The 27,648-nt window shown below is 49.2% G+C and overlaps 11 protein-coding genes across 11 annotated transcripts; 7 read left to right on the forward strand and 4 right to left on the reverse strand.

The window, feature by feature from the left end:
• Positions 1–631: 631 nt before the first annotated feature.
• On the reverse strand, positions 632–1,836 carry P174DRAFT_459591 (BRcat and Rcat domain-containing protein; the record flags this gene model as incomplete). Its single annotated transcript, XM_024829777.1, has 2 exons — positions 632–1,615; positions 1,648–1,836. 2 exons carry the CDS (start codon positions 1,834–1,836, stop codon positions 632–634), a joined length of 1,173 nt encoding a protein of 390 aa, XP_024684723.1.
• A 1,235-nt stretch (positions 1,837–3,071) lies between these two features.
• On the forward strand, positions 3,072–4,482 carry P174DRAFT_440724 (3' exoribonuclease family protein). The gene is made up of 2 exons (XM_024827122.1): positions 3,072–4,262; positions 4,292–4,482. The coding sequence occupies exons 1-2, from the start codon at positions 3,174–3,176 to the stop codon at positions 4,412–4,414; spliced, it is 1,212 nt and encodes a 403-aa protein (XP_024684724.1). The 5' UTR covers positions 3,072–3,173; the 3' UTR covers positions 4,415–4,482.
• Positions 4,483–4,513: 31 nt separating this feature from the next.
• P174DRAFT_440725 (aspartic endopeptidase) lies at positions 4,514–6,643 on the reverse strand. Its single transcript, XM_024827123.1, has one exon. The coding sequence runs from the start codon at positions 6,515–6,517 to the stop codon at positions 4,637–4,639; it is 1,881 nt and encodes a 626-aa protein (XP_024684725.1). The 5' UTR covers positions 6,518–6,643; the 3' UTR covers positions 4,514–4,636.
• Positions 6,644–6,755: 112 nt separating this feature from the next.
• Positions 6,756–7,886, forward strand: cyp1 (putative peptidyl prolyl cis-trans isomerase (CypC)). Its single transcript, XM_024824066.1, has 3 exons — positions 6,756–6,849; positions 6,902–6,943; positions 7,009–7,886. Exons 1-3 carry the CDS (start codon positions 6,817–6,819, stop codon positions 7,417–7,419), a joined length of 486 nt encoding a protein of 161 aa, XP_024684726.1. The 5' UTR covers positions 6,756–6,816; the 3' UTR covers positions 7,420–7,886.
• A 400-nt stretch (positions 7,887–8,286) lies between these two features.
• Positions 8,287–10,437, forward strand: P174DRAFT_440727 (putative Rab geranylgeranyl transferase escort protein). Its single transcript, XM_024827124.1, has 4 exons — positions 8,287–8,541; positions 8,599–8,717; positions 8,785–9,819; positions 10,018–10,437. Exons 1-4 carry the CDS (start codon positions 8,468–8,470, stop codon positions 10,365–10,367), a joined length of 1,578 nt encoding a protein of 525 aa, XP_024684727.1. The 5' UTR covers positions 8,287–8,467; the 3' UTR covers positions 10,368–10,437.
• A 4,636-nt stretch (positions 10,438–15,073) lies between these two features.
• On the forward strand, positions 15,074–16,687 carry gfsA (glycosyltransferase family 31 protein; the record flags this gene model as incomplete). Its single annotated transcript, XM_024822191.1, has 1 exon — positions 15,074–16,687. One exon carries the CDS (start codon positions 15,074–15,076, stop codon positions 16,685–16,687), a length of 1,614 nt encoding a protein of 537 aa, XP_024684728.1.
• A 1,927-nt stretch (positions 16,688–18,614) lies between these two features.
• Positions 18,615–19,768, forward strand: P174DRAFT_153475 (MADS-box domain-containing protein). Its single transcript, XM_024821171.1, has 3 exons — positions 18,615–18,983; positions 19,166–19,300; positions 19,359–19,768. Exons 1-3 carry the CDS (start codon positions 18,738–18,740, stop codon positions 19,635–19,637), a joined length of 660 nt encoding a protein of 219 aa, XP_024684729.1. The 5' UTR covers positions 18,615–18,737; the 3' UTR covers positions 19,638–19,768.
• P174DRAFT_153476 (uncharacterized protein) lies at positions 19,769–20,140 on the forward strand. The gene has a single exon (XM_024821172.1). It carries the CDS (start codon positions 19,899–19,901, stop codon positions 20,097–20,099), a length of 201 nt encoding a protein of 66 aa, XP_024684730.1. The 5' UTR covers positions 19,769–19,898; the 3' UTR covers positions 20,100–20,140.
• A 469-nt stretch (positions 20,141–20,609) lies between these two features.
• Positions 20,610–23,141, reverse strand: P174DRAFT_511755 (DUF803 domain protein). Its single transcript, XM_024831814.1, has 7 exons — positions 23,013–23,141; positions 22,759–22,953; positions 22,550–22,687; positions 22,399–22,491; positions 22,066–22,340; positions 20,999–22,014; positions 20,610–20,939 (listed from the first exon to the last, which is right to left on the reverse strand). Exons 2-7 carry the CDS (start codon positions 22,798–22,800, stop codon positions 20,806–20,808), a joined length of 1,698 nt encoding a protein of 565 aa, XP_024684731.1. The 5' UTR covers positions 22,801–22,953; positions 23,013–23,141; the 3' UTR covers positions 20,610–20,805.
• Positions 23,142–23,474: 333 nt separating this feature from the next.
• Positions 23,475–24,457, forward strand: P174DRAFT_440732 (H(+)-transporting V1 sector ATPase subunit E). Its single transcript, XM_024827125.1, has 2 exons — positions 23,475–23,996; positions 24,058–24,457. Exons 1-2 carry the CDS (start codon positions 23,506–23,508, stop codon positions 24,206–24,208), a joined length of 642 nt encoding a protein of 213 aa, XP_024684732.1. The 5' UTR covers positions 23,475–23,505; the 3' UTR covers positions 24,209–24,457.
• A 592-nt stretch (positions 24,458–25,049) lies between these two features.
• Positions 25,050–27,171, reverse strand: P174DRAFT_405386 (uncharacterized protein; the record flags this gene model as incomplete). Its single annotated transcript, XM_024824067.1, has 7 exons — positions 25,050–25,374; positions 25,466–25,619; positions 25,668–25,746; positions 25,798–25,927; positions 25,989–26,041; positions 26,092–26,193; positions 26,256–27,171. 7 exons carry the CDS (start codon positions 27,169–27,171, stop codon positions 25,255–25,257), a joined length of 1,554 nt encoding a protein of 517 aa, XP_024684733.1. The 3' UTR covers positions 25,050–25,254.
• Between the last annotated feature and the right edge of the window lie 477 nt (positions 27,172–27,648).

Consider the following 27,648-nt stretch of genomic DNA (forward strand, 5'->3'; position numbering starts at 1 on the left):
TAGCGAGGAGAACATGGGAGTCCTCCGTGTCGAGTCAACAACCAACGCTAGATAGAAAGCATCTGCACAGTGGCTATCGGGTGTGGCAGGGAGTCCAGAACGTGTGTATCCTAACTGTCCTACCACATTTCAAAGAAAGGATTGTAATACTCCCTTGATTTTCTTCCGCTGTTCTTCAAGCTAACCGGCGAAGAAACAACAAGTGAGATTGTCGGATTTAGCGCCAGCCATTATGGCTTTGCCCCAATCAGACGTCCAAACGCTGAGAAGAAGGTGACGACGCCATCAAGACCTGCATTAGCGGGTATTTATGCATATGAATGATTCAGTGAGCAAGTAATCAAGCATAATCACTCATGAGTGGGCTAAATTCAACCCTGTCAGCATTGGATTACAGAGGGAAAATTGCGAAATGAGGCCGATAATAATGTTCGTAGGCATAGATGCAGTGAGACGGATGTTGAATACTACTCCGTCCAGCAGTGACAATGAAGACGCTTTGGAGCCTTAGTATTTTATTCTATATTTTCTGGTAAAGACAGTCAATCTCAAGATGGCCTGGCTGCCACCGAATCCCACAGTCCCAACACCAGTTCTGTCGACATAAGCAACCTGTACAGAGCGACAACCATTAGTCAACATATATACAAAACCGGAAAAAGCTGTGCTTACATCGCATGAATTTGGAACCCCCAGCTCGCTCGGTCTGCGCCTGGCAGTTCGGGCATGGTTTGGAAGGCTCATGTATCGTTCGATTGCTTGAAGGCCCCTCATTCGTCGAATCCAGCTGACCATGTGGTCTTCCAGAACTGTATCCGAGCTTTGCACCGCTCTCAGCTTCTCTTCGGGGTGTCCTTAGTCTGTTTAACCTTGGAAATAAACGCCGAGCTTCTTTGCCGGCGTTCCTCCGTAGCTCCGGCGAGTCGGGTCTCGGATTGACTAGCCGATCGTACTCCTCGCAGGTCAACCCTTCATGCCAAACTGTATCACGATGAATGAAGCAGGTTCGAGTGCCACAGGAACCGCAAACGACGATCGGGTCCTCAAGTCCACCAGCATGTAGTTGTCCGTATCCGCAATCTTTCCTGATACATGGAACGAATTCAGCATCTTCTTCCAGGACTTGCCAAGTGCGCTTGGCATCATACGCCTGGAAGGTTCGTCTGCTGGCCCACCGTTGTACCTCCTCGTCGGATAGCTGCTCAAGGCAAATCGGACATGACAGAAACGTAGCGCCTGACGAAAGCTGTTTGTCTAGACTTCGACGAAGGCAGGTGAAGCAGATATGCATCCCGGGCAGGAACCCATGATCGCAGCCAGCTGCAATGGGCGGCTGTGGGTAACATCCATCGTCGAGGTCATCGAAGCAGACAACACATGCCAATCTCTGTTCATCTGAGGCATTTCTATCAAATCGAGGCTGCGCGCAAGGTGGCGGGCTGGGTGGCTCCTTGTGAAGCAGAGAAAGTACTGCGCCGGCTGTGGCCGCATCGCTCCAGCAGTTGATTTCATCATCAGTGTCCCATCTAACGTTAGATTGAAAAGAAAATTGGGTACCTCCACCGGTGAGAGGAAGGCTGTCGTCTCTTTTTCGTTGCGCCAGAAAGTGATCTCGCTCATGGTCGTTCGGTGACAAGGGGATATGACAGGCGAATCATTACCGCCGGTGAGATCGAAGGCGTTCTCTATGTATGTCGGTGAACAAGGGCTGACTAGGGCATCTCGAGTTCGTCGCTCCTCAGGCGAACCGAGAGACAGACCTCCATGCTTCGGACCTGCAGTAAAGCCGAGTTCATCTCGAGTCCGCTGCATTTCCCGGCTATACCACAATCTCATTATTGATAGAATACACGACAGTCATTCTTTGCCGTACTGTTCTATAACTAACCCAAGAGAGATACCATTTTATGTTAATAAGTGTGGCTTATAGCAGATCTCAAACGAAGGTCGGTCGACCGTGCGCCCAACACAGACTATGCGATGGACCATAAAATTGGCTCCTCCTGCAGAATACGAGACTGCGATACATGCCCAGGGCGCCACACGTACAAGATGTGCTCCTGATCTGAGATCTGAACCAGTTTATCATCCGCATTTCGGGCGAAGAAGTAAAAATGGAAACGATGACCAGATCTTCGTGGGGTTTCGCCGAAGGGAAAAGGGTTGAACACGAGTCGTATATCGATCAACAACACGAGAAAGTGGAAGAAGCCATGAGCTCGCAACCTTAATAGTTGTGATCCACTCCAATCAAACGACCCGAAAGCGTCGAAAGAGGGGCTTCTTGCGTGATGGCCAGCGATTGCGCACTTCACGCGCTCCTATTGACCGTCTGCGCTGCCTCTTCTCGTCGTTAGTGAAAGCAGCAAGCTCAGCCGACACAGAGATACGCAGTTGGATACTCATGGTCAGTCTCCACGTCAACCGCAGAAAGCACTGGGGATCCATCTCAACCGAGTCGTTCGGGAACCAATGGGATCGACGGCTTCTCGTATTTATAATTAGAAGATAAAGCGACGATCTTTTGACTTCATACTCAAAAGAGTGATATTGGCCGAACCGGTCTATCACAATGCGCTAGAAAACAGATATCGATTGCATCATGAACCATGGCCCCTGAGCTACTGGTCATTTGCCAGGCTCCGCGTGTTTAATTTCCTGTTTCATCTATCGGCTTTTGGTTATAGGTTTAACTTGGCGTCTCGCCTGATGCAATTGCTGGTTCAATGACCTATACTGCGCAACTTCTAGAAAACCATCATAATCCGCTCCTTGTGCAAGCCAGATGTACAAGGGAAGACTCGTCAGGGTGTTCAATCATTCGAACAATCTCGAAGGGTCACGAACACCGGCTTCATTGCTCTTCATAACCCTTTAGACCCGGGCATAAGATGTGCAAATGAAGCAGTTACATCCCGTATTCAAAGCATTGAAGTGTGAAACTCGTAGCTTCACGATCAAAAGTACTGGGTAGTTGAAGTGAGATTCCTATATCACGTGTCGTGGATACAAGGTCTCTCACCGCTTCCGGAGGTGCAGACGATTCTGCCGCATAAGACTAAAGAATTCAATGCTGCATTATTTTCTTTTCGCAGATCAAGCGACAAGTCAAAGAAGGCAAGCATCGATTGCTCACTGATTTAGCTGCAATTTGATTTTGGTCCATTACTAGCATGGCTCCCGCTGCAACATCGACAGCTGCACCGTCAGCTCCGCCATCCCTCTCACTGCCACCATCTCAATTTGCCCGGCTCCAACCTCACGCCTACCTTCTTGCCCATCTATCACCTCCTCCCTCAAGCAATCAGCCCTCTATTCGAGCCAATGGCCGTGCTACCTCCCAGTTCCGCGTTACCTCTGCGAACACCGGCTCTTTGACGCATACGAACGGCAGTGCCGTAGTCAGAATCGGTGACACTGCGGCGGTCTGCGGGGTTCGCGCTGAGATTCTTCATACCGATGACATCGCCTCGTGGAGTGTATCGCAGGCATCGGCACCTGCTTCTACGAACAAGCGGCGGAAGATAACCGACACCACTGAGAAGCCGACTGTGGCAGCCAGCCATGAAAACGATGACGAAGACGAAGACGACGAATCACACATTCAAGATCTTAATTTGCTCGTGCCGAACCTTTCACTAAGCACTGGCTGCGCACCTGGATTTATCCCTGGCGCTCCACCCTCGGCGCTGGCGCAGTCGCTGTCACATCAGATCTTATCACTCCTACACAGTACCCGCTTAGTGCGCGCAGAGGATCTGCGAATCTGGTATCAGCCGCCGAACCTGGGAGCAGAGGAGTTGGAACGGCATAATGAGGACGAGCAGATGGATGTGGATGCTCATGACGGCGATGCGGGTTCCAAGAGCAGAGAAATCAAGGCGTTCTGGGTGCTTTACATTGATGTGATGATTATCTCGTTAGCGGGCAATGCTTTCGATGCTGCCTGGGCCGCTGTTCTGGCTGCACTTCGGGATACGAAATTGCCCAAGGCATGGTGGGACGTCGATAACGAGATGGTGGTGTGCTCGGAAGCGGTTTCTAAGGCGCACAAACTGTCTTTGCGAGGTATGCCTGTCGCCAGCTCGTTCTGCGTCTTCGAGGCAGATGCAGCTTCTGGGTGGAGAAAGGTCATTATTCCCGATGCTGAAGAAGAGAGGAAGATTGAGGAGAGTGACAGGAAAGGCATTCAGCGAAGGTGGATCCTCGCTGACCCCGATGGATATGAGGAGAGTTTGAGCCAGGAGAGGATTTGCATCGTGGTCGACAAAGAGAACGGGGGCAAGGGAAGACAGTGATTGTGAGAATGGAGAAGAATGGTGGATTGGCAGCGGACACTAGAGAGCTGAAGCAGCTGGTTGACATCTCCGCGCAACGATGGGATGATATGAAACGGATCCTTGATAGTTGCTGATTCGGGCGGGTTGCCTTGTATATCTTAACTTTAAGAACGATGATGATACCATTTGAAACCTCTGAAGGAACTTTTGAAACAGATCATTCTACCATATTTTCTACCTTCCCGTAGGATATGCATGCCGAGTTCGACCGTCCCAACTCCGTCTATCCGAACCAAATTGCGAAACGCAAACATCCCATGCAACCCGTTCGTAGAAATCATTCCCAAAAAGCAAAACTAAGAGGCACTGACTTCGGCGATTCTAGGACTCCTTCGCTGTCTCTTGGCCGGTGGCTCGTCATCACGATTTGCTGCACTCGGGACAGACAAGCTCTTCTCGCTTGTGGGTGACTCAACCCTGTTGGTCTGGGTTTTGCGTGATCCGGTCTTGCCTTTCCTGGGCAGCGAGATGGATATTGAAACTAAATCCAATTCCTTCCCCTCGTCTGCACCTTGCGATTTATCATCTGGTCCTTCATCTGCCTCGGCCGAACCTTTGTTCTCCTCACTCTCGGATTTCTTCTCCTCCTTTTTCTTCGTGGCATTTTCAGGCTCTTCAGAGTATAATGCTTTGATATCGCCTGACAGGATTCGCATAAAGAGACTCTTTGTGGTCTTAGCTGGAGCTTCATCTCCCTTCTTTCCTTCCTTCTCATTTGTTACCTCCTCTTCGCTTTCTTCCGCATCGGAGAACTCCCACATCTCGCGAAATTCTCCTCTGAGGAGCGCGGTTCCCCACAGGAAAGAAAGCACTCCAGGAACCAAATAAAGGAGAGCGGGTTGGGCATGATTGGAGTATTGCATGGCTGCAAGGGTCGATATCATTCCGACAATGTACCCAACCAGGCTCGCCTTGAAATAAGGCTTTGGAAAGGACTTTGCATCCTGATACGGGGGCTCTAGCTCTTGTCCACGCGGTGCCACGGGCCAAGCCCAGAAACGTTCACCCCAGCCGCCAGTTGCAGACTGGTATTGGGGCTTCATGATCTCCTGCGCCTTGGATTCGAGCCGCGATTTTTCAATGCCCTTCTTCCTGTAGTAGAGAAACAGGTCAAATCGGAGCGCCAGTCCCACCATCATACCGGGAATGACAATGTCCCCCAGTCCCAGCATCGCCAAGGAAACAACGTCCGGAGCTTCACCGGGAGCAGGTGGCCGGGGAAACAAGAGCTTGATAGGTACATCTAGCTTTGTAGCGACTGTCACCATCAACGGGGTGTAGAAAACAAAGTAGATATCATAGAGGAACAACGAGCTCAGAATAAGTGACCCAGTTTTGAATGTTGACGGCGACATGAACTGCAGCGCACCGTAACAGAAGCTGAAACCCAGAAAGTTCGTTAGCCACCATGGCTTCGACACAAATGCGAAATACCCAACAGAAGACAGAGCCAGCAGCACACTGATTACGTCCAGCAGGCCCACCAGACATTCGCCGGTGAAGAGACCGCGCACGTGAGCCCGCAGCTTCAGCCTCTGATACGCGACGCTGCGACACGCCCAAAGGCCTGTCACCAAGGCAGTAGGTAATGAAATCGAGCCGAAAATTCCAGGAAGGGGAGTATGGCGTAATTCTACCGATCCCTGGGTAGTATCCTGCTGAGCGGCTTTGAAAACTCGTTCCGACTGTTTCGCCTTCCAGATCTTGCCAGCGTATCGATATCGGCGAGGGAAAACAAAGGATCGAAAGACCAAAAGACAGTCCTTCAGGAATGCGACTGCGAAAAATAGGCCCATCTGGGAAAAGTAAAAGCTCAGGACCTTATTCAATATGGCTGGATCGTCCAACCATTTGATGATCAAATACAGACCGCCCAGAGTGAGGCCGGCAGTCAAAGGGAACATCAGCGCATCGCTGGGCTCAAGGCCCTCCATCTTCTGGACGGGACCCAGTCCTTCCTCGTCTTCTTCCTCATTGTCTGTTTCGGCGTTATTCGTGTCTTTCTTGGGAGGCTTGGCAGCGGATGAGGGTCTCGAAAGGGATGCATGGGCGCCGATGTAAATAGGAAAGAGAGCCGAAACGAGGAGATGGCCGTATGTCGGTAGGAAAGGTTTGATCTTCGTATACTGGTAGATGGCCTGGCCCAAGAGCTCCGCAAGTGGACTGACCTCGTCCATGACAACTGCGAGACTCGGGGTCGCAAGTAGAAGAGTAGGAAAGAGTGATAATCTTCAGCTCAAGTCGAGAATATTCATCTGGTTGCGCTGTGGTTGGGAATCAGTTCATAGCTGTAGGAGGCTGTGTTTACCAGAGAGTGACAAGTGTGGAAGCTCTGTGTTCCCCGATGATAGATGCCAAGACAAGTATCTCCATCCCCGCCGCGAGATCATTAGAAAGCTCGAATACGACCTTCAGCTCTGGTGGAAGCACGATCTCGAAGATATCCAATTTCTTCATCTGGCTACTTTCAGAAACAATGGCGACCGATGTTGTATTCGACACGAGTATGGTAAGGACTGTCCTGTGGCCGCACAGCAATTGGCTCCTCTAACGTATCCTAGGGCTCCTTCACGGTAGAGCTTTACAACGAGCATGCGCCAAAGGTAAGCAAGGAACTTATCATTCGACCTGGCGCTCGCTCTTCACATGCTAATATATATTTGACTAGACTTGCAGAAATTTCGCGATTCTGGCGCAACGAGGTTATTACAACAACGTAATTTTCCACCGCATTATTCCCAACTTCATGGTACAGACCGGCGATCCTACTGGTACCGGCAGGGGAGGCAGTTCAATCTACGGCGAGAAGTTTGAGGATGAGATTCATCCGGGTCTCAAGCACACAGGAGCTGGCGTCTTGAGCATGGCGAACAGTGGACCCAACACCAACGGCAGCCAGTTCTTCATCACCCTTGCGCCTACGCCGTGGCTAGATGGAAAGCACACAATTTTCGGTCGAGTGAAAAGCGGAATGCGGGTAATACAGCGAATGGGACTCGTCAAGACGAATTCTGAGGATAGGCCGGTCGATGAGGTCAAGATTATTCGCGCCAAAGTCGTGGAAGAAGGCGAGGAGTGAGACGAGCTGCAATGCGTTCTATCACAGACGTATTTCAGGATTCGAAGCTACGTGCACATGCATTGGTATCTTCATCACACGCCTCTCTCGGACGGAGTCTGGAGAAAGATACTCGAAGGATAACAGCCTAAACCTCCAGTATGCGGGCACGATGTACCGCTTGACGCCGTGGTGACAAGAAACGCGGCACTCGAAACGAGGCGCCATGTTCACCCAGGCGTTAGGAATTTGTACTAAGGTTGCTACATGTATATGCCATCTGTCTACCTTTTCCATAGCACAGAGAGCTACAATATGACGATATGTATCACTACAAACGAACCGCTTCCATCAGATGTCTCCATCCGGAGCAGCAGATACAGAGTGATATAATCCGATCTACCACTCCCTGTAAGGACAAGACCAATGAAGGCTTGTCGGTAGAGACGAATCTGCTATGGTAAAGCGCAGAATGCCGTGCAAAGCACTGGGGAGTGGTGTGCTAGGAAAAAAGGAAGATCCTTTGAGAGAGCAATTTTTAAAGGTGCTAAAGCAGCGAAGCTGTCTAACTTGATTTGGAATAGTTGAATTCTGACATAGCTTGACTTGATGCTCCGAAAGCTCATGTAGAAGATTGATCTAGCAGATCATCTTGATGAGAGCACGGCAGCCGCAGAATGCTAAGCTGTGGAGGAATAGCTTTCATCACTGAAAAAGGAACCAAGCGAACATGAAAAATAAACAGTCGAGCAGAATATTCTTGCTCCTTGAGTATCTTGACCGCGAAGAATATGGCCCGAGCTTCATCACGTGCCGCACTATCGATGCGGGTCAGAATGGAAGTATTTCTGCGTGTCTCCGTCGCTTTCTATTTTATTTCCCTCGAAGCTCTTCCTTTCAAGGACGGATGAAAACTTCCACCGCATTCATGGGCAGGAGATTCCTGCTTGCTAGGAAGTGCTCCATTGCCTGCCACCCAACGTGATGATAGTTGGGTTTGCTCATCATATAGCATCACACTGAATCTTTTTTCCCCAGCTCTGTACGCCTTGCAACTTCCATTCCCAGGATGGAATCTTTGGCAGAAACGCCATGGGATGTAACAATCTCTGGTACAGGGCTGGCGCAGTCGCTTTTGGCATTGTGAGTCGGTAATTAGCAGCTGCTTTACTCTTTCTGTTGCTGACTTTAACATTTTAGGGCCCTCTCCCGGTCAGGCAAGAAAGTACTTCACGTTGACCATAACCCATATTATGGAGGCCCTGAGGCAGCTTTCAGCCTTCAGGAAGCTGAGGACTGGGTTTCTCAGGTGAATCAAGGTAATCTGCGGCATTTCTGCCATTGGCATATGCTCCGATTATTTGCTGACTGGTGTTGATAAGCTAGAACCGAAGTCTTTCCCCTTTGAAGACGCGTCCATTGTGAGGCCTCAGCAAGCACAGGAATGCAATGCTCAGCTAGCTTCTTCTCGAGCATACACTCTTACGTTGTCACCTCAATTGATATATTGTCGATCTGCGTTGTTGCCAACGCTGGTGTCCTCGAAGGTCTACCGCCAGCTTGAATTTCAGGCCGTTGGAAGCTGGTGGATCTACAGACCTTCCGGAAACTCGGCTTCTGAGAGCAGTAGCACGACTGTGAATGCATTCTCAGATTTATACCGTGTACCGAGTAGCCGCGAAGATGTCTTCGCCGATGACGTGATCAGCGTTAAATCGAAGCGAACGCTGATGAGATTCCTCCGGCACATCGCCAAGCCTCAACAGGATGACGACAGCTTGACGGACAGTGAGGATCTGACCGGTTCGTTCCCGGACTATCTCACCTCCAATTTTCACGTACCTACCGAGCTTCACGATCCCCTTCTCTCGCTTTCATTGGCCCAGAGTTCTCCAGCCCAGACGTCAGCCGAATATGCGGTAACGCGCATCAAGAGGCACTTAACATCTGTCGGTGTCTTCGGTCCTGGATTTGGAAGCTTGGTTGCCAAATGGGGTGGAGGATCCGAAATCTCTCAAGTTGGCTGCCGAGCTCTCGCAGTCGGAGGCGGAGTGTACGTCTTGGATTCTGGGATCAAGTCGGTCAGAAATGACCCGATCGAGGCCGACGATAACGACGTCGGTCGTATAGAGGCTCAACTTGCCAATGATGAGTCGATTAAAACTCGATTCCTAGTTGGTTCAAATTGGGATCTTCCTGCAAATGTCCTGGACCCTACTCGTTATGAAAAGGTTTCGCGGTCAATCACGGTTGTCTCTTCGTCTCTGGAGAGTCTCTTTCCGGTTACTGCAGAAGGTGGCCCAATTCCTGTGTGCGCAGTTGTGGTATTCCCAGGAGCTCTTTTGGGTCAAAGAGAGGACTCGCCCCCAGTATATATTCTGGTTCACTCCAGCGAGACTGGCGAGTGTCCATCGGGACAAAGTAAGTTGCATTTCCTTTTCGTTCTTCTTACGCAGCACTTCCCATACGCTCATATGATGACTCTTTTGAATACTTATCTACATTGCCTGAAATTGCATTGATGAGACCTACCTCTGACAGCCTGATAATGAGCGTTTTGTCGTTATGCTCTATGTTCCACTCATTGACAATGACTGGCACGCCGCTAACGAATACCAGGTGTCTTGTACTCTAGTGTCTCCATATCTGCACCTGATGGTCAATCGCTTCTTGAAAGTGCTATACACAAACTCCTTCGGTCCAGTGCAGATTCCAACGCAAAGATCTTGTGGTCCTTGCGTTTTACACAGTTGGGGCGCCCTAGCCAGGGTGTTTGTGGTACCCCTGGAATTCAAAGAAGCTCACTGTCGGCGAATATACTCTCCTTCCCGCCTCCTAGCCTTGATCTTGCCTTTGACGATGCGCTCATTGACACGGTGAAGGAAGCGTGGAAGATAATCATGGGCGATCAAGCTTCAGATGACTTCATGAATTTCGAGGACCGGGAAGGTGCTTACGATGCTGAATGAGAAGTCTTACCTCAGATATTATGATAGAAATTACATTTAATCTTCTTGAGCATAAGCACAAGGCTTGGATGCATCCCTACCCGAACTTTAATGAGTAGCGCTTTTTGCACCTTCGATTTGCGCGAAATCTAGTTTAACGTCTCATCCCCCTGGGACCAAGGCCGAGAGAGAGTTAATTGCCTGCTGAAATGAATATTCCTTCTTGCAGAGCCAACTCTTCCGTTTAGTACTGATCTGGTTACAACCTTCGCACTGATTCTTATGCGACTGAAGTTTGTCCTTCCACAACCAGCAGACCGGGAGTTACTGCTGCTATATATGGCAAGACTGAAGGACTTTGCTTCACCAGTCATGATCGGTACCACCCGAAGACAAGGTCGTGACCTGCTTCAAAGCAAGTGGGTGAACGGCACACAACAGGCTGCATTAGATAGCGTACAGACTTCTTGAAGGTGGTAACTGCCGTAAGTGGTGGCACGTCTCAAGCGGCGGTGCATCTGAATCAAGAGGTAATCTTGTTCAACGTGAGGCTGTATATCCTGGGTGGTACAGCGGAGGGAATGAAGATCGTGATGTACGCATGGAACCCGTGCAGGACACAGACGGGTTATATACTGAATCTGCGATGCTTGTCATTTCGATGACAGTGGACAAACTCGGGATTTAGCAGATTTGTAGTTTCAGATGAAGAAATGTGAGCTCTAAGATTATATTTAGAGACCTCAATGTTGAGATCGGACGTTAAGTTGGCCTCGTCGTTTCTTGTACTGACATAGTAGTCCATTTTGTCAGGATATATATACTCATATCCTACCCTACCAATGAGGTGGCGCGACTGAATAAATATCGGTACAACTATATCTACGACTGCTTTAGATATGAGTGGTAAGGTAGAATCTAGACAGAAATTAATGAGATCAATTCTCTTCAACCTTCAAGTTAGTCTAGATAGTAGTCGTGAAACGATACTTATTGTTCCTGCCCATTTTAAGCTCCTCCACTTTCGGTATTGTGCGGTGCCAAAGCATATTGCTTAGTCCGATAAGCAGTTAGGGGAATGGTCGCGGCTCATCCTTTTGAAACAGTTGCAAAAAATAAGAGCCAAGTTGTTGGTTAATGGTGTGCTATCTGACCAAAATGAGGTGCCGTCCGGAGTATATTCCCTGGCCCCGACAGCGAACGATCAATTGACAGAGAGGGGTGAAAACATTCTACGAAGCAGAGTAACAGATACAGATGGATAGTGGTGACAGCGGTGGAGTCAATGCCTTGCGCACTTCCTGTGCAAGTGCCTCCATAGTACTCCATAGGCTGGTCGCTGGTGAATGGTTACTCAAAGTGGTCAAACTTCAGTGGCAGATGGACCCTGAGGCTTCAGCGGAACTTGACGAACTGCGAACCACGAACCCTGAAGGTAGCACGCAAGATTGGTCGCCACAAGCACCCTTAAATTGACCGGTTGCCTTGGCAAAAAGTAGTCCAATAGAACATGGCTTGGATCGGCGCAACGCTCGAATCATGAATAGGGGGTTGAGGCGACGACAGAAATCAGAGCGTTTCCGTGGATGAGGATGATCATCAGGGGCACGAAAAATTTGCAGTGACTTGGACGTATCAGTAATCCGTATCTATCTAACCGAGGACCATCATTGTGGAGGTTTAATATTTTGATAAAAGAGCTTTCTATTGACGTAACTGGCGTAATTTACATCTGACTTGTAGGTAGTTCTGTGCACCGACGTTCGAAAATGTTTGTGCAGATTCCTATGTTTTGCAGTCTCCTAAAGGATGCAAAAGGGGTGACAGCGTGCCAAGGCATATGTTCAAGCTTAAAAGGCTGGTCGTATTGATAACCATGTATGGACTACGGAGTACTGGCTGGGACTGGAGATTACCTATGCTGTGCAGAACCTTCCTCGTATTGCAGACTCGATACAATTACGAGACGAGGCGGTACCTTGTAATATATTATTGACCAGGCGATGACATGGCAGATGATAGTCGTGGCTTGAGTCCGTAAGCAGGTGTTATCTTCTCAAAATCGTCGTCGTCGTACCCTTCCATGGATTCTGTTGCTGGATGTACACCCGTATTTTGTACACGCGTCTCCCAGCTGTGTGCGAGTGCGCATCGTTTGAAGTATATTATTGGATTGCAACGAACACACTCATGGGGTCAAGCAGGCCGATCCCGACCCACATTGTGACGGCCCACAGATACTGCGAGAAGGATTCAAGTCCCCTCATAGTTGTCCAGTCACAGGGCTCAGATTTGCCGTTTCTCTTCGTTGCCACTGAGGACATGCGAATAACAGGAAATTATCCAGTATTCACCTTCAGACGAGAAGACTAGTAATAAGGTAGCGTTACTCCATAGCTGTCTGCTGAGGATAATATTATGCAGTTGACCGGGTCATAAGTACGGAATATCAAGGCGCACTTGCTATGGAGTATGTTCGGGATCATAGTCCGGCGGCAGCTTTTAAAGCAACATCGTCAGTTGATGACGAGTGTATTGGGCACATCGTTATTATGAGTCTTCGGATCATCGGCCGTTACGGAGTACCTAGGATTATGGCGTGCCCATATCTATCTATCGTTGTGCAACAGGGTCAGGGCTCCGCAGCTTGCTCCGTATATAGATATTAGTTTCAAACTTCTGTCTATCTCCGGAGTACTCCCTGGACAGTGACAGCCTGAGAGTAGTGATACCTGTCTGATACGAGAAATAACGGTGGCAGTGGAAGACGACACGCGGCCCGTGGGGCTACGGACCCAGCAACCCTTTTAATGGCAGTCCCTGAGTGGCTGGAGACACGGGAATGGCGCAGATCGCTGAAGGGTCTTTCTAATTCGCAGTCGACTCACATTAATACAGCCAACAGCAAAGTCTCTTTAGTGTTTCATGTGTATTGACAATTGACATGGTCTGTATCAGAAGTCAATCAGTAATGCAAATGCTGCAACAATTACCATGCTATCCATGTCTATTTCAAGGGAATGAAGTAGAGAATGATAGTTATGACATCAGTCATGGGATTGAGACAAAAATGGCTGCAAACATCCATTGCAACATTCCACAGATTTAGGATATCTCTACGGAGTATATGGCTGTCAAACCATCCCGGGGTTGACCACAACAGCGTTGTATCAAAAGTAAAACAACGTCAACATGGGCGAAAATAATAGTAGTAAGGTCATAAGTCTGTCCACTTCTCTTCAAAAACATGGTATCAGTGGCATCGAGTCAGATCCGAGTGAAGAGTAGCTACTGTACTGAGAATCTCACATTCCAGCAGCTTACGGAGTTGTATCACCTGTCTCTGAGTCCTTCCACTTCTTTTCCTCATTGGGACAGTAATCAACAAAAGTATGATGCTTTCTCAGATATAGGTTATCAGCAGGGGCAAGATCAAATCTGATCTCTCTTCTACCACTTTGTGTTGCTTCCAGTAGAGCAATTCCTGTAAAACATGCTTGAGAAGCCGGGATCGTCCAACCAACGGTGTGTCAAACAGTCACCATCTAGGGAGTACTGTCATCAAATCGGCTTGATTGCAAGGGTCTTGAAGGCCGGAAGTGAAAAATACCAACCACCCACTTGGCGGAGTTGGGAAGATCCCGCAGTACGTATTCCAGAGATAGATAGTCCGCACATCTGAGCGACATTCTTCTTTTTCGGTCCAGTGATCTGCAACCGTAACTTGTTACTACGCACTTGCTACTTGGGTAGATGGCGAAATCGGAAAATAGAAAAGAAGAAATTGCGGGAGGCGTCAACAGTGAACAACCATAAATAATATACTGTTTTCATGTGGATGAAAATCATGCCTGTGTAAGAGACTCTTGGATACCTTATTTTTCCTCCTCCCGGGATCCTGGTGAGATTCTGCATCAAACCTGCAATCTCTTGATCGGGCCAATTCTTCCTGCTGCTCACTGTCAGATCTCAGTACAAAATCTTAAAGCGATCAGTATCATCTCTGCCTCTTCAACCCTCCTGTTTAATCCACCTTGAAAAGTGCAAAATACGACGGTTGAGCTTAATTTGATTTAAACAGATTTAATTTACCAAGTGGGAGCTTTGGCCCGAACGCAACCCGTGGTCCAGTATTTCGGCATTCCCACTTGGATCGGTTCCTGTGCCTGTCTCCTGTCTTCATCTTTCCCTCATACTTTTCCCTTTTCTCCCCTCTTCTTCCCCTATTCCCTTCTTCTCTCCTCCAGGCCTTGACAACAACCATATCCTCGACCTTCCATCCCCATCCGCCTGATTCTCTTTTCTAGCCCTGGACACATAGTCCAGTTGTGCTGTTTCTTTGTTCTCCTTTGTTGGACCTCTCTACAATCGTGTCGACACCCCATTCCTGAGGCGTATCTCAAACGAACAATCTCGCCGGACCGTCTCTCAATCCGCCTATCGCTCTTTTTTCCTTTTTGTGACCGTGTCGCAGGTCTCGACGCTGCCAGACTCTCGTTATCAGTCTTTTGAGCATATCGGAGAGAATTTCTCCTGATCTTGCCAATTCCACTCATTTACGCAAGAACCCCCACCTAATCATCTCCAGCCTGTTCAATTCTGGACAGCAGTGCGATACGCATCCGCTTTACGACTATTCGCTTCTCCGTTGATGTGCTCTTAATACGGATAGACCGCACCCTTATAATATTTCAATCCGGTGAATCTGCAGCCTCGCAATTACTTTAATGTGGAAAAAGTCGCTTGATCTTCATAACTCCACCAAGATGCCTGTCTTTCGGCTCAAAACCGTTTTCCCTCTTATCGCGCTCTTCTCCATAATCGGGTTCTTCTGGGGCATGCAACGCTACGATCATGCGGCCCTTCGGTTCAAGCATCCGGTCGACCGTGTAGCGCCCACACCTCAGACCCCTCAGATCCAGCTCCAACCATCATCGCCTGACTCTACAAAGACTTGCCAGGCCGATCCGAATATCATGCCTCCCTTGCCGTTTACCGAATGGCTTCCGCGCAAGAATTATACTCGTGCCTACTTCCGTCCTCGCTTTGTGAGCCCCAGAGCGGAATTCAATTCTCTTGAAGACATCAATGTGCCTGTCCTCCCACCTATGACTGTTATGGAACGTGGCATGGTTGTTTCGCCGGATAACAAGGATCCTTCATTGCCATGCCCCCCGATCATCGATGTCGATGTGGCTGCAGACGACGCGGTTGATGAAACGGACAAGCTCCTGTTCGGTCTTGCTACCACTGCTGACCGCCTGGATCGCCTTCTTCCTTCACTTCTTTACTCTTATGGTAACACCAAGGCTGGTATTATCGTTCTTGTTCCAGAGTCGGACGACGATTTGGACAAGCAAATGACTTACTTCCGTAACCGTGGCTTGGACCTGACTTTGATCAAGTCTCCACTTGACTTCACCGCTCGTTATTTCGGCCTTGTCCAGGCATTTGCTGAGCACATCCGAACCAAGCGCCCTCAAACCACATGGGTCAGTTTTATCGATGATGACACCTTCTGGTTATCCCTTCCCACTGTGGCCGAGGAACTGAAGCTGTTCGATGTGAACAAAAAGCATTATATTGGTGCTTTGTCCGAAGCCAGCTGGCAGGTTGATACCTTCGGACACATTGCCTTCGGAGGTGCTGGTGTATTTGTCTCTAAACCGCTGCTTGATGTCCTCGAGCAATACTACGACGAGTGTCAGTCGTGGGGTGAGCAGCCCGGTGATCAGAAACTCGGCCAGTGCATTCAGAAATACGGCGAAACTCCTCTTACTCTTTGGCCCTCGCTCTACCAGATGGACATGAAGGGTGAAGTCGATGGTGTTTACGAGTCTGGGCGGAAGATTGAGTCTCTGCACCACTGGAACAGCTGGTATACCAAGGACGTGGTGAAGATGACCACAGTTGCTGCTGCTGCAGGTCGTAAATCAGTCCTTCGGCGCTGGGTTTTCGACCAGGAGGAGTATGTCAACAACTCCACTGGCAAGTCCGTTCGCACGTTCTGGGTCATGACCAACGGCTATTCTCTTGTCAAGTACACTTATGACGAAAACACACCCGATGATGCGATCAACTTCGATCACACTGAGAAGACTTGGGAGGAAGACCCCCGTGGTTATGAGGGTCGCTTGGGTCCTCTCCGTCTCAAAGATCAAGCAGGTGTCACCAAAGACCGCTGGTTGTTGAGGGAAGCTTATGTCGTTGGTGACAACGTGCACCAATGGTATGTGCGTGAAGAGGATGAGGGCCACAGTGTCATTGAGATTGTCTGGCTCGGACCTAAGGGAGGCGGTGGTGCTGGTGTACATGATTACGCTGTGAGAAAGCAGCAGTAAAACATCCACACTGATCGAACGAACCTCTCAACTAATACTGAGGCTGGTCCTCGGGCTTTGTGAAGATTTTCATTTCCATTCTTGCACATGTCTTTTTCCCACTTTGCCTTGTTTCTTTCTTTCCTTTGCTTATATCCTCCTTTGGGAACCATGTTTGGCCACAGGACGGAAAACCCATAACAGAAACAGGAAAGAAATTCGAAATGATGGTGCCAGAATGGGTTCTTGCCCAAATGCCGACTTTCCACGTCCTATTCTTCCATTGTTGATTGGTCCGGCGTTGTGTTGTTGACGGAGCCAAGAATGGCGCACTCAAGATCGGAATCAAGTGGTTTTTCAGCGAAGAGCATTTTCCGTTCGAGGTCCTTGACCGGTTCTGGCTTTCCATCTGCCTGTTCTGGGGGACTTTCACCCTTGATCTGACATTTTATCCCGGTCGAGTCTTTCTCCCACCCGCTCCTACGAGAGGCTTTCTTCTTTATATGTGTCTTGTAAAAATAGAATTTCAGGCTGAGCTGGTGTCGCTGCTTCTGGAGATTAGCGTTGAACATTTGTCATTATGCAGGAATATCATGACTTGAGTGTTAGATTAGATTTGGCTATCGCCACACCGTCTGTCCATAGGAACATAAATCTATCTTCATTGCATTACCTCTCCATACAAGTTACTCGCAGTATTCCGAGGATTGCTTCATACTTAAGCAGCAGTCACTGCTATCTGATACATCACTCGTACTAACAATCCATCTTTCAAGTGCTCTGTATCGAGAGCCTAAAGCAGGACGCACCGAGGAGCTGGCTGGAGTTGTTACCGCTGAGCTCCAACAGCCAATCCTCGTGCTATCTTAGAGCCTAATCAAAACTACCTTAAGGTACTGCAGTAACCGTAATCGAGGTACTTATATTGCACGAGGCATAAGGTAGATGCATGACCGTATGATACAGCGTGCACTATTGGATTTGGTGTAAGAGGATCGCTATGGCTGGATTATTACATGGACTATTGCTAATAGTGAGACTACCTTGTCACTTGTGGTGCGTTGATCGTCGAATGTACTGGACTACGGAGGTTCTATCTTTACATACAGAGGAGACAGCCTGCTGCGTATGATAAGGGCGAATGGGGGGCCAAAGTTTGGCTTACTCGAGGGATGGAATGCAGCCGACTCGGTGGTGCTCAAGGTCTTGTGCTTATGGTCGTGACGATGAAAGACACTCTGGTCAGACACTTCTTCCCTAGTTTCTAGGCACTCTGTAGTAGCCTCCACAATGAAGAATAAGATAATATAGCCGAGCGAAAGTAGGCAAGGAATTGGACATTTCCCTATCGAGTCGAAATCCGCATCCTGTACCTAGTGACAAGGCACACTCTAGTGTCGCAAGTGGTAATATTACGATACAGCGCGAACTGTGAGTTGGCCTCCAAATCGAACCTTCTAAGGGATCGTCCAATCACCAGTTCTGCCAAGTCCATCTTTTCCCACCGCTGGGTCTGGACAAAGTATAATCGACTAGCTCGTTACGTTTGCACCGCGTATTATTGTAAGGATCCGCTCATGAATGCTTCGCTCTCAGCCATAAATTCATTGGAGTTACTCTTATTACTGAGTTTATAAACCCAAAACACGGGCTACACAGATGTATCATGGGTCCTCCTGCTGGAGACCGTGATCGACTACTCAGGAGGTTCCCTAGCCAGGCCTGTGCCTGCACGCTGATACAGCCGGCCGAGGTACCTAAGGATTCCGTTGTAACGGTACTGTATTGACTCGTGGATACTGCCAGACCCACCTTTTCACGTGACTGACCGCCTGCCTGTCCCAACCGCACTTTGCCTTCTTCGACTCTCCTCCCGATTTCCTTTCCTTCTCGTCCTGAACCCAAACCCTGCGAAGCAAACGCGTTACTCGATTTGGTCATCCTTCCCCCCTCAAAAGCATCATTCCTCTTTGGGCATTCGTGTTCACAACCCCCAGGGTTCTACCATTACTTGCTTCTCAACTCGATTAATCCTTTTTTGTACCCTTTTATCACCTACTTTTGATCCATCATGGCCGACATCACCGCCGTCGGTGAGGAGAACCCTTCTCCTACCCAGGACGACCTGCAGCAGGCCGCCGGCAATGGCGCCGCTGACAACCGCGGTCCCAAGCGCTCCAGAATGAGCGCAGAAGACGATGATGATGATGATGACAAGCCCGGTCGCGAGCGCAGAAAGATTGAGATCAAGTTCATTCAAGATAAGTCGCGTCGCCACATCACCTTCTCCAAGCGGAAGGCGGGTATCATGAAGAAGGTGCGTACTTTCGCGTCTCCCTGCCCGCGGTTGTCGCCTGTTTCTCGAGTCTTGCATTTTCTATCCGCCTGTTTTCTTGTTTAAACTTGATTGTTCTACGTTTGAGTCCCTTGTTCCAGATATTTATCGTATAATCAGCTACATTGGACAGTTGCTGACGATTCAATGCGATCGCAAAACAGGCCTATGAGCTCTCCGTCCTCACAGGTACTCAAGTATTGTTGCTCGTCGTGTCCGAGACCGGTCTCGTCTACACTTTCACCACTCCCAAGCTTCAACCACTGGTGACGAAGGCCGAGGGCAAGAATCTCATCCAGGTTAGTTGCCAGAGCACTTTCGGTCTGGGACCAGCATAATTAACCAATTCCACACCAGGCTTGCCTCAACGCTCCAGATCCCGCCACCAACGAAAATGGCGTTGAAGCTCCGGAGGTACCAGCAGAGACACCTGAGGATGTTAACCACGCCAACGTCAACCCTCAACAGTCAAATATTCCCCGTCCTGCGGGCATGCACCCAGGCTACATGACGAACGAACAGCAGCAGCAGATGGCCTATTATCAGGGCTTGCAGCAGCAACAACAGGCTGGTGGGCAGTACCCCGGCATGCCTGTGGGCAATCGAATGCCCCCTCAGCACCAACCCACTGCGTAGATGGGGTCCTTATTTGCATACCTAGGATGATCTGAGGGCGGTCCGATGGTCCGTATTTTGCCTTCATTGTTGCATCCAGCATCTGTAACCCCGCTCTGCCTACCCTATTTGATACCCGTCGATTCTTGATGCGCAAGAGTTATTCTTCGACATCTGTCTTTTGTGGTCTCCCCTGTCACGGCGAGTAACAAACCACTATATCGACATCCAAACCGAGGGAATTGAAAAAGAAAGAAAAAAAAAGGTCTATCTCGCACTATAATGGATACGAGCACATCACTCTCGCTCCAGAACAATTACTCTCCTTTCCGTTCATCATCTCCTAATCATCTCCTAGACGACGTTGGAGGTGGCGGTGTTCCTGGTGCTTTTTCTTATTCTTTATCTTTGATTTTTCGTTGGCGAAGGGGACTCATTTATTTATTTTCTTTCATCTGCTATAATCTGTCTGGTGTGCTCTGATCAATTCTCTATTGCGTTTCGTTTGATTTCCCTCTCTGCGTCCTGCGCTTTTCCTTCGCATCCTCGTCCCAATGTCGCTGGACTACTCACTTTGGGTCATGGTCAAATTTGACCCAAAAGTAGAGCGGGGTTTTTGGAGAAAGGCGCGGAACTGACTTTTTCTGACTGAGTAAATGATATGATATGGATGGATGGTTTTCATCGAGTAGGAAGTACGACATGTATGGTACGGAGAAAATGGAGCTAAGCCTTTCTCTTTGTCTATCGCGATGTTCATTAATATGCTCTAGTTCCAAATCACATCACCCAGCCCAAGTATAATCACTAGAGTCCGTAAGTGCATTACCTTATGCTTTGATCATTATTAGCACCTGCCCTGTGGACGATAGGTTGTCATGGATCCTGTAGATCCTCATACAGCTATTACTGTGGGTACTATACCCACATGGACAGATCAAGCCAAGCTCAAAGAGTGGCAGCTTTGTTACCAAATAGGTAGGATTATCACATGATGCCAATGCAGACTAATTCGACTTGATATCTCCTATGAATCAAGCTAAACAAGCAAGACTAAAAGCACTGCTGAGTATATATTGGGGTATTGTACAAAAGGAAATAGTCACGGCCAAGAAATCGCCAAAATGAGATCAAATGGTCGGAATCTCTAGACAACATACGAGCAATAGCAGCATAGGCTTGTCAGCCGTCATGTTGAAGGGGAATGCGAAGAGTCAAGTAGAGGATCGTGTGACTCAGATCCAGTGCGTGGGCGGTGTCTCGTCCACCGCGAGAGATATCGTAGGCTACTTCTCCAGGCTTGGGCTAAGGCGTTTCTCGAGCCTGCAAGGGGCCGTCGCTGGATGGAGTGGCGGAGAGTTGGAGCGGTTCGCGAGCGCTACTTGATGAGATGAGGTGATTCGATCCTTCGTGTCCACGTTCGCGGTCGCTCTCACCCGATGTGCCGTAGCCGATGGAGCGATTTGAATGGTTACCTGGGAAAGGGCCAAAGTAGGTGCTTCGTTTTTGCAGAGATTGTCGATTGTCGGGGCCCGGGATTGAAGTTCTTCGCTGGTGGTGTCCTTCGTAGACTGAGCGGGTGGTTCTACGGTTTGTCCAGGCGTGTTGGCCGACTGCGCCAATTGTTGAGTGCCGAGGGCTACGGATAACATTTTCCCTCACGGTGCTGCTTCGAGGACGGGGTTGCCAGAGGGGACCCGTACCGGTGTATTCGTAGTCTGAGTCATCCAGCTCAGCCCAGATGGACGCCGGGTCAACGTCAGCAGTGGGAGTTTGTTGAGGAATCGATGAAACCAAAGGTAAACTGGGTGTCCGTCGATGAGGGGACCCGTGCGGCGCGTGGGATGCCTGCAAGAGAGGCTGTCGCTCTCCGATGCGCAATTCTTCGTCCTCCCCGCCAACTTCACGAGGAGAATGCGGGTTCTCCTCAAGCACAGCCATACCGGGGCCCAATCCGGTTTGAGAAGGGCCAACAACGGTCACAGACGCATGGCTGTCGATAACCTCCAATCGCCACGAGAGACAAAGCACTCCACTTAGCAGAACGACCGTCCCGAGAGCAATCAGGCCGGCGTAGAAACCCGCCAGCTGGGACAGTTGGCGGAAGTAGATCAAACCATCCAGGATAGCGATGATGTTATAGATGCAGAACACGAAAGGATACAGAATGCTCGTGCTGCACAACTTCAAGCCACGGTGTAAGAAGTATAATTGCGTCAGTGCAAGGGTGATCATTGCGAGGAGAATCACCCATGACTGCCATCGATTAAATTGATTCACACGATCCACAATCGTTCGGACAAGAAGCTCGACAGCTGACTTCGCTAAAAGTAAGGAGTGAGCCGACAAAATGCCGCTGATCAGGCCATAGCATAGACCACGAATCAGCCTTACACGGCTCGGGGACATTGGTATATGCGGAGTACAGGTATGTCGAATACTGGTATGCCTTGAGCGGTGCGGAGAGGCGAGAAGCTTGAGCGATTTTGAGACGAGCAGAATGACCAGCACAATGACGGCTGTCCCCACCATCCAGAGTACGAAATTGCGTCGTTGAAGAAGCTCCAGCAGTTGATCCAGACTATGCGCCGGCTCCCCTATAGCGCCAAATACAGCTATCAAGACTGCACCAATGCAGACCAGAATCGTACCAATAAAGGAATACCTGGTGAACGCTTCGCCGAGGACTAAAGTGGCGAAGATCGTGTTGAAAACCAGGCCCGACTATCGCTTGGCTTAGCAAATCTCTACCGTCTGCTGCAGAAGAAAAGAGGACACTAACCGCTTGGAGAGTTGAGAGCACTGGAAGCGGAAGCGTAGTGATTTGGATGGTACTCCCCACGATGTTCGAAACAACGAACATTAGCATTCCTAGCTAAAAGGGGATCAGATCTTCCGTCATTCGAGCGTCCAGAGAAAGTCCATGTGCGCACCTGCCATCTTCGACGCTTATATGGTGGTCTTCGTAGGTCATAGGGATGTTTCTCGTCCTCGAGTATATGGGATTTGCGTTGTAGTGTCAACCCGATGGCTTGGAGACTGGTTGAAATCAAGCCGACTATTACCCCGACCTATTTGCATCCCGGTGTCAGTAGAAGAATCGAGCGACATTTCGATGGGGAGTAGGTAGTTTGAATCATACCGCGACACTACCCTGGGGCGACAGGTCACCAAGATTTCCCATGGTCGGGTATCCTGATGCATTGGTCGCCAAGCGGGGGATGAAGGAGGACAACAGGGCATGAGAGAGGAGCTTCCAGTAGTTATCCAAATAAAGGCGCCATGATAGTTAAATAATATCCAATTCTGAGCGGATGCAGGAACCGAGAACAGTATCCTGGAGAACAAGCTTAAATTAATATTGAGCCAACACTGGGTCTGAGACGAGGTTCTGACCTCATGCGGCGCGGCCTGGGCGGGAAGACAAAGACAGAACAAGTGACCCGATCGTCAGCAGATCCGCTTCGTGCCAGTGCCAACACCCTCTCCATCCACCTGCCCTTCTGCAGTAGTATCGATATCGCGTCACATCTCCCCTTGCCGACGTTTCGTAACATTCCCGAAAGGTAAGCATGATCTCTTGTCCAGTCTGATCCCAATTTGCATGCAGCTTGTTCGTTGTGGGACCTTATCAACGGCATTGCTGACCTTAGCTCCTTGGTCGCCCATCCAGCAAGCAACTCCGCATCAGAAAGCTCAACTCCCCACCGTTGGACATTCCGGCGCTTCAACCTCCTTTGTTCTTGATACCAGAACCTTGGTACAAAGCTTTCAAAATGTCGCAAAGCCATGCTCTCTCCGATGATCAGGTATGCACTGGCACCGATCATGGATGCACGTTCACCGAGCTCATCCGGTCTACGAACAGGTTGCGGGCGAGCTCCGCAAGATGACGGCCTTCATCCGGCAAGAAGCGCTGGAGAAGGCCCGTGAAATCCAACTCAAGGCCGACGAAGAATTCGCAATCGAAAAGTCCAAGCTTGTCCGCCAGGAGACCGCCGCGATCGACTCGCTCTACGAGAAGAAGTTCAAGCAGGCTGCCATGTCCCAACAGATCACCCGCTCCACTCTCGCCAACCGTACCCGTCTCCGTGTCCTCTCCGCTCGCCAGGAGCTTCTCAATGACCTGTTCCAGCAAGCCCGCGAGAAGATCTCTAACGTTGCGTCCAAGGATGCCAAGAAATACCAGAACGTGCTCAAGGGGCTAATTCTCGAGGGCCTGTACGCTTTGAATGAGGACAAGGTATCCATTCGGGCAAGGAAGAAGGATTTCGGCGCTGTCAAGAAGGCGATTGAAGAAGCGTTGAAGGAGTTCAAGAGCACTGTTGGCAAGGAAGCGGCGGCGGAGTTGGACGAGGCCGATCCATTGCCGGAAGGATCGTATGTTCTATGGCCTTCTCCCTTCTAGTGATTATCTATCATTCTAACTGGTCATTTCTAGTGCTGGCGGTGTATTCATTGTTGGTGGTCAGGGCAAGATTGAGATCAACAACACGTTCGAGGAGCGCCTTCGTTTGCTTGAGATTGACGCTCTGCCTGCAGTCAGAGAGACACTATTTGGAAAGAACGCAAACCGGAAGTTTTATGATTAGGAAGGGTGAGGTTCTCTTGCTCACAAATTCTGCACTGTTGTCGTTTTATTTCCCGCTGTTTCTGTCCGTATAACCTGTGGTCCATCATCTTTTTCTTGAACTCTGTTATTCGGAATCAGCATAGCTTTGTACACAATCTCTTTCTTCTATTTCTCTTGTTTTATCCCGGCAGGGATGGGCGATGATATATACTGCTCTATATACAATAGATACAAGTGCAATGGCAAAGCCAGGCTGCATAAAGATCATCACGTCGTTATTCTAAGTTCTTGAGAGCCCTGTTCGTCCCCACAGCTCAGTAAGGACACCGGGTGCAATTTGGACGGTATCGCCACTCTGCTTTCTAAACCAACTCATCAGGCCGATATCAGCAGCTGTTGCAATGGTCTGAAGTCCCATCAGCATGGTTTTGTGTGACCCCGAAACCACCCTTTCGAACAAGATAAGGCTTGTGATACAGCTCATCACGGGTGAGAACAGGAATGAGGGAGATCGGTGATTGACTCGAGTCTGAAATGAGGGATTGGTCGTCTCGAAAAAGGTTGAAAGATCAAGAAGGATGTTCATGACTTCGAATAGGCATCTGAGTATCTTTCTTGTCTTCCGCACTCCTCGGTTCTACCCATTGCTTCATATTAATTTTGGCGCGTCCATCTTCAGCCCCGAAATGGCCAAACAACGTTTTCTTCGGAGGCGGTTTCGACCTCACAGAATAGACAATGCGGTAGTGCAAAGTTTCGAGGGCCTCCTTCGCCAAAGTCCGCTTGAGATGAGACGCGCCTGAGTCTTGAATCGACACGAAGATCTTCTTGACCCGATCAGCAAGCCTGTCAACATCGGCATTAAACTCTTTCTCGGCCTCTCTTGTTGGAAATGCCAGTCCAGACCATCCCGAGTCAATAGCAATGTTGAGGAGTGCTGTCACCGCACCGAGTTCTCCATAGTCATACTCAGGATTGCCTTTTCCTTTATATAGGTTAATGTTAAATCGCCGATCCTTCAAAAGGTTGATAATCATCTTCAGATCGCTCATCACGTCAGGGGCCTCAGCCAGTCGAGCTGGGTCGCTCGTTAAAAAGGCTAGAGCGAGACGGCACCTCAGCGCTGCGATTCGACTTGAGGTAGGTAAAATATGCTTCAGAAGGCGACTCTGCAATATGGAGTCTCTGAAGGTGTTGTAGGCAGTTATGCAGACACGGTGCAACTTGAAATTCAGTTAGTGGGTGCTGCTACGCCCCAAAGCGCCATGAATCTCACCAAGCTATCAGCAGTGTCCTCGGGGACGCTCTCCATAACTGCCGTAATAGTCTTCTCTAAGTCTGAGCAAACAATAGCGTTGCTTGTAACGGAAATGTCAAGCGCGAGACGAAAGAGAATATTCAGTAGATGTTCCCTGGTATCGTCGGCAAATCTATTGCAGTGTAAGCATGACCGTTGCAGCAAGCTAAAATCAACGTACAGTTCTGCGGCACCGCGAAGTAATTCCAAGACAGACAGCAAGCACGCCAGATGCTGAGGTGTTTCTCGCGATTGACTGTCTGCGAGTTGTTAGACTTTAAGCAATGGGAGACATTCACCGAGAATCTCACTCTGGGGCGCTGGTTCTGGGATAACCGGTTCAGAAATATCCAGCGCTTTGGGGCTGGCGCCCAGTCGCTGAAAGAGCCGATTGATATCGGCTGGTCGAAACAGGGTTTCTATGCGCTCAGCGGTAGCATGCTACAAGGTCATCTAGTAAGTCATACATGATTGGCAAAAATGAACGGATGGCTCTACACACCTTGAAAAGCCTACAATACGCATGCCTCAAGCTCTCCCGAGGCTCGCAGGGCACTTGAACATAGTGAGCAATACCGACGAAACCACCGCAAATAAATACTGACCCGAATGGAAGACCCATGAAATGAGCTCATCGGAAAGATATGCTCTGGATAGAGTGAATTCAAGAGCGCCAGAGTGGAAGGCTCGCTCTCTCGATTCTGGTTCTATGTTCTAGTCAGAACCACTAGAAACGGAACCAGAAGCCGAAGCCAGATGAATTACAAACCTCGCAGTACCGCCAAATATGTCCCCGGAGCTATTGACTCTCGCGGGAATTCCAAGGCAGGAAGAGCTTTTGCCTCGTAGTTAAAAAAAGACCAGAATTTCTCTATTTCGAGCGCCTCTGTTCTTCTGACGGCATCAAGTAGACGTTGTAATCCTAGCTCATCATCCTGATCACCGAGTGCCGATGTCAACATCCCTTCATTCAGGTGCCTGATAGGAGGAGTGTCGGGTTTTGAAGAACTCTCATCCTCGCGCACAGCTTTCAATCTTGCAATGGTTGCCTCGGTTTCGTTATCATCGACTGCTTGGGTCACAAGATCATCGAGTGAGAATTTGTATTGCGGGACTGAGACTTTCGAGGACTTGGCATTCGAAGACTTATTCGTATCTTTGAGCCTTTGCGAACGCGACGCCATCTCTGAGTCGCCAATACTGTTCTCGGCTTCTCTTGTTTCGCTTGCGGCCGTTGGGTTGGGTTTCATGAACATCAACAGAGGATCTTCTAGTTGCTCAAAAGAAGCTATCGAGTCTGTATCCTCTCCATCGGAGCTAATAACAACTTCTTTCCCGTCTTTGACGATCCGCTGAGATGAGTTGAAACTTAGTCCTGAAGAAGGGTCGCCGACAACAGTCCCGTTACTGCTTTGGAAACTCTGCTGAGGTGTCGGCTTTGGAGAGGTGTCCTGTACCGATGATTGTAAAGACTCTTTCAGCTGCGAGGCTGGTCCATCCGGGGTTTGTGGAGAGTCACCGATTGTTACGAACGACGACGAGGGCTTGGTGAGGGGTGAAGAGTCTGAAGACAGTGGTGCCGCAGTAAGAGCTTCGCTTGGGTTACTGACGGAGTGAATTTCTTGCTTTGTCAGCGAAAAAGCTGGCCGCTTGAAGAAATCTGTAATACTGCGCGACTGGGACATGTTTTTCGTCCACAAACTTCTCTAGATTGACATCACCTTACGGCCTGCCTGGGCAACTGAACATGTCCGGCTTATCTGCTCCGCATCAACGCCTGACACGTATTTGAGCGCGCGCTGCCCTTCGCGAAGTCACATGATGCTGAGTCATCGATATTTTTTACCAATCAATCAACCATTTGCGAAATTTCATGAAATAGTTAGTTTATTGAGGACTTGTTGCTTCGTACGAGGCTATGGTTGAGAATGCTATTTGAGACAGCTAGCGCGACGCAGCCCAGGTCCTAGATAGAGTATGTGGTACATTGCATTGCAAGATAAGCCCCTATCAGGCAGTGGTTGAACACCGTCTATATGAGCGCTTGTGATACTAGAATGGGAAAGGGCGTGAGAGGTTCGCCTTTGTGGATAAGTCCATAAGAATAGCAATACTAAATAGATGATCAAGTCCAGCCTTGAGTTACAGTTACTAGTATTAAT

The sequence above is a fragment of the Aspergillus novofumigatus genome (genome assembly GCF_002847465.1).
Source record: "Aspergillus novofumigatus IBT 16806 chromosome Unknown P174scaffold_3, whole genome shotgun sequence".
NCBI lineage: Eukaryota > Fungi > Ascomycota > Eurotiomycetes > Eurotiales > Aspergillaceae > Aspergillus > Aspergillus novofumigatus.

Bases quoted from the DNA above. Each gene is read 5' to 3' on its own strand.
- P174DRAFT_440727 (XM_024827124.1), top strand. From the start codon at position 8,468: ATGGAATCTTTGGCAGAAACGCCATGGGATGTAACAATCTCTGGTACA. The intron at 8,542-8,598 runs GTGAGTCGGTAA...TTAACATTTTAG, and splicing joins GCGCAGTCGCTTTTGGCATT to GGCCCTCTCCCGGTCAGGCA. The intron at 8,718-8,784 runs GTAATCTGCGGC...TTGATAAGCTAG, and splicing joins GGTTTCTCAGGTGAATCAAG to AACCGAAGTCTTTCCCCTTT.
- cyp1 (XM_024824066.1), top strand. From the start codon at position 6,817: ATGGCGACCGATGTTGTATTCGACACGAGTATG. The intron at 6,850-6,901 runs GTAAGGACTGTC...AACGTATCCTAG, and splicing joins TTGTATTCGACACGAGTATG to GGCTCCTTCACGGTAGAGCT. The intron at 6,944-7,008 runs GTAAGCAAGGAA...ATATTTGACTAG, and splicing joins ACAACGAGCATGCGCCAAAG to ACTTGCAGAAATTTCGCGAT.
- P174DRAFT_440732 (XM_024827125.1), top strand. From the start codon at position 23,506: ATGACGGCCTTCATCCGGCAAGAAGCGCTGGAGAAGGCCCGTGAAATC. The intron at 23,997-24,057 runs GTATGTTCTATG...GGTCATTTCTAG, and splicing joins GATCCATTGCCGGAAGGATC to TGCTGGCGGTGTATTCATTG.
- P174DRAFT_153475 (XM_024821171.1), top strand. From the start codon at position 18,738: ATGGCCGACATCACCGCCGTCGGTGAGGAGAACCCTTCTCCTACCCAG. The intron at 18,984-19,165 runs GTGCGTACTTTC...ATCGCAAAACAG, and splicing joins AGGCGGGTATCATGAAGAAG to GCCTATGAGCTCTCCGTCCT. The intron at 19,301-19,358 runs GTTAGTTGCCAG...ATTCCACACCAG, and splicing joins AGGGCAAGAATCTCATCCAG to GCTTGCCTCAACGCTCCAGA.
- P174DRAFT_511755 (XM_024831814.1), bottom strand. From the start codon at position 22,800: ATGGGAAATCTTGGTGACCTGTCGCCCCAGGGTAGTGTCGCG. The intron at 22,688-22,758 runs GTATGATTCAAA...GGATGCAAATAG, and splicing joins CGCCCCAGGGTAGTGTCGCG to GTCGGGGTAATAGTCGGCTT. The intron at 22,015-22,065 runs GCATACCAGTAT...AATGTCCCCGAG, and splicing joins GCCTCTCCGCACCGCTCAAG to CCGTGTAAGGCTGATTCGTG.
- P174DRAFT_153476 (XM_024821172.1), top strand. From the start codon at position 19,899: ATGGATACGAGCACATCACTCTCGCTCCAGAACAATTACTCTCCTTTC.
- P174DRAFT_440724 (XM_024827122.1), top strand. From the start codon at position 3,174: ATGGCTCCCGCTGCAACATCGACAGCTGCACCGTCAGCTCCGCCATCC. The intron at 4,263-4,291 runs GTCGACAAAGAG...GGGCAAGGGAAG, and splicing joins AGGAGAGGATTTGCATCGTG to ACAGTGATTGTGAGAATGGA.
- P174DRAFT_440725 (XM_024827123.1), bottom strand. From the start codon at position 6,517: ATGGACGAGGTCAGTCCACTTGCGGAGCTCTTGGGCCAGGCCATCTAC.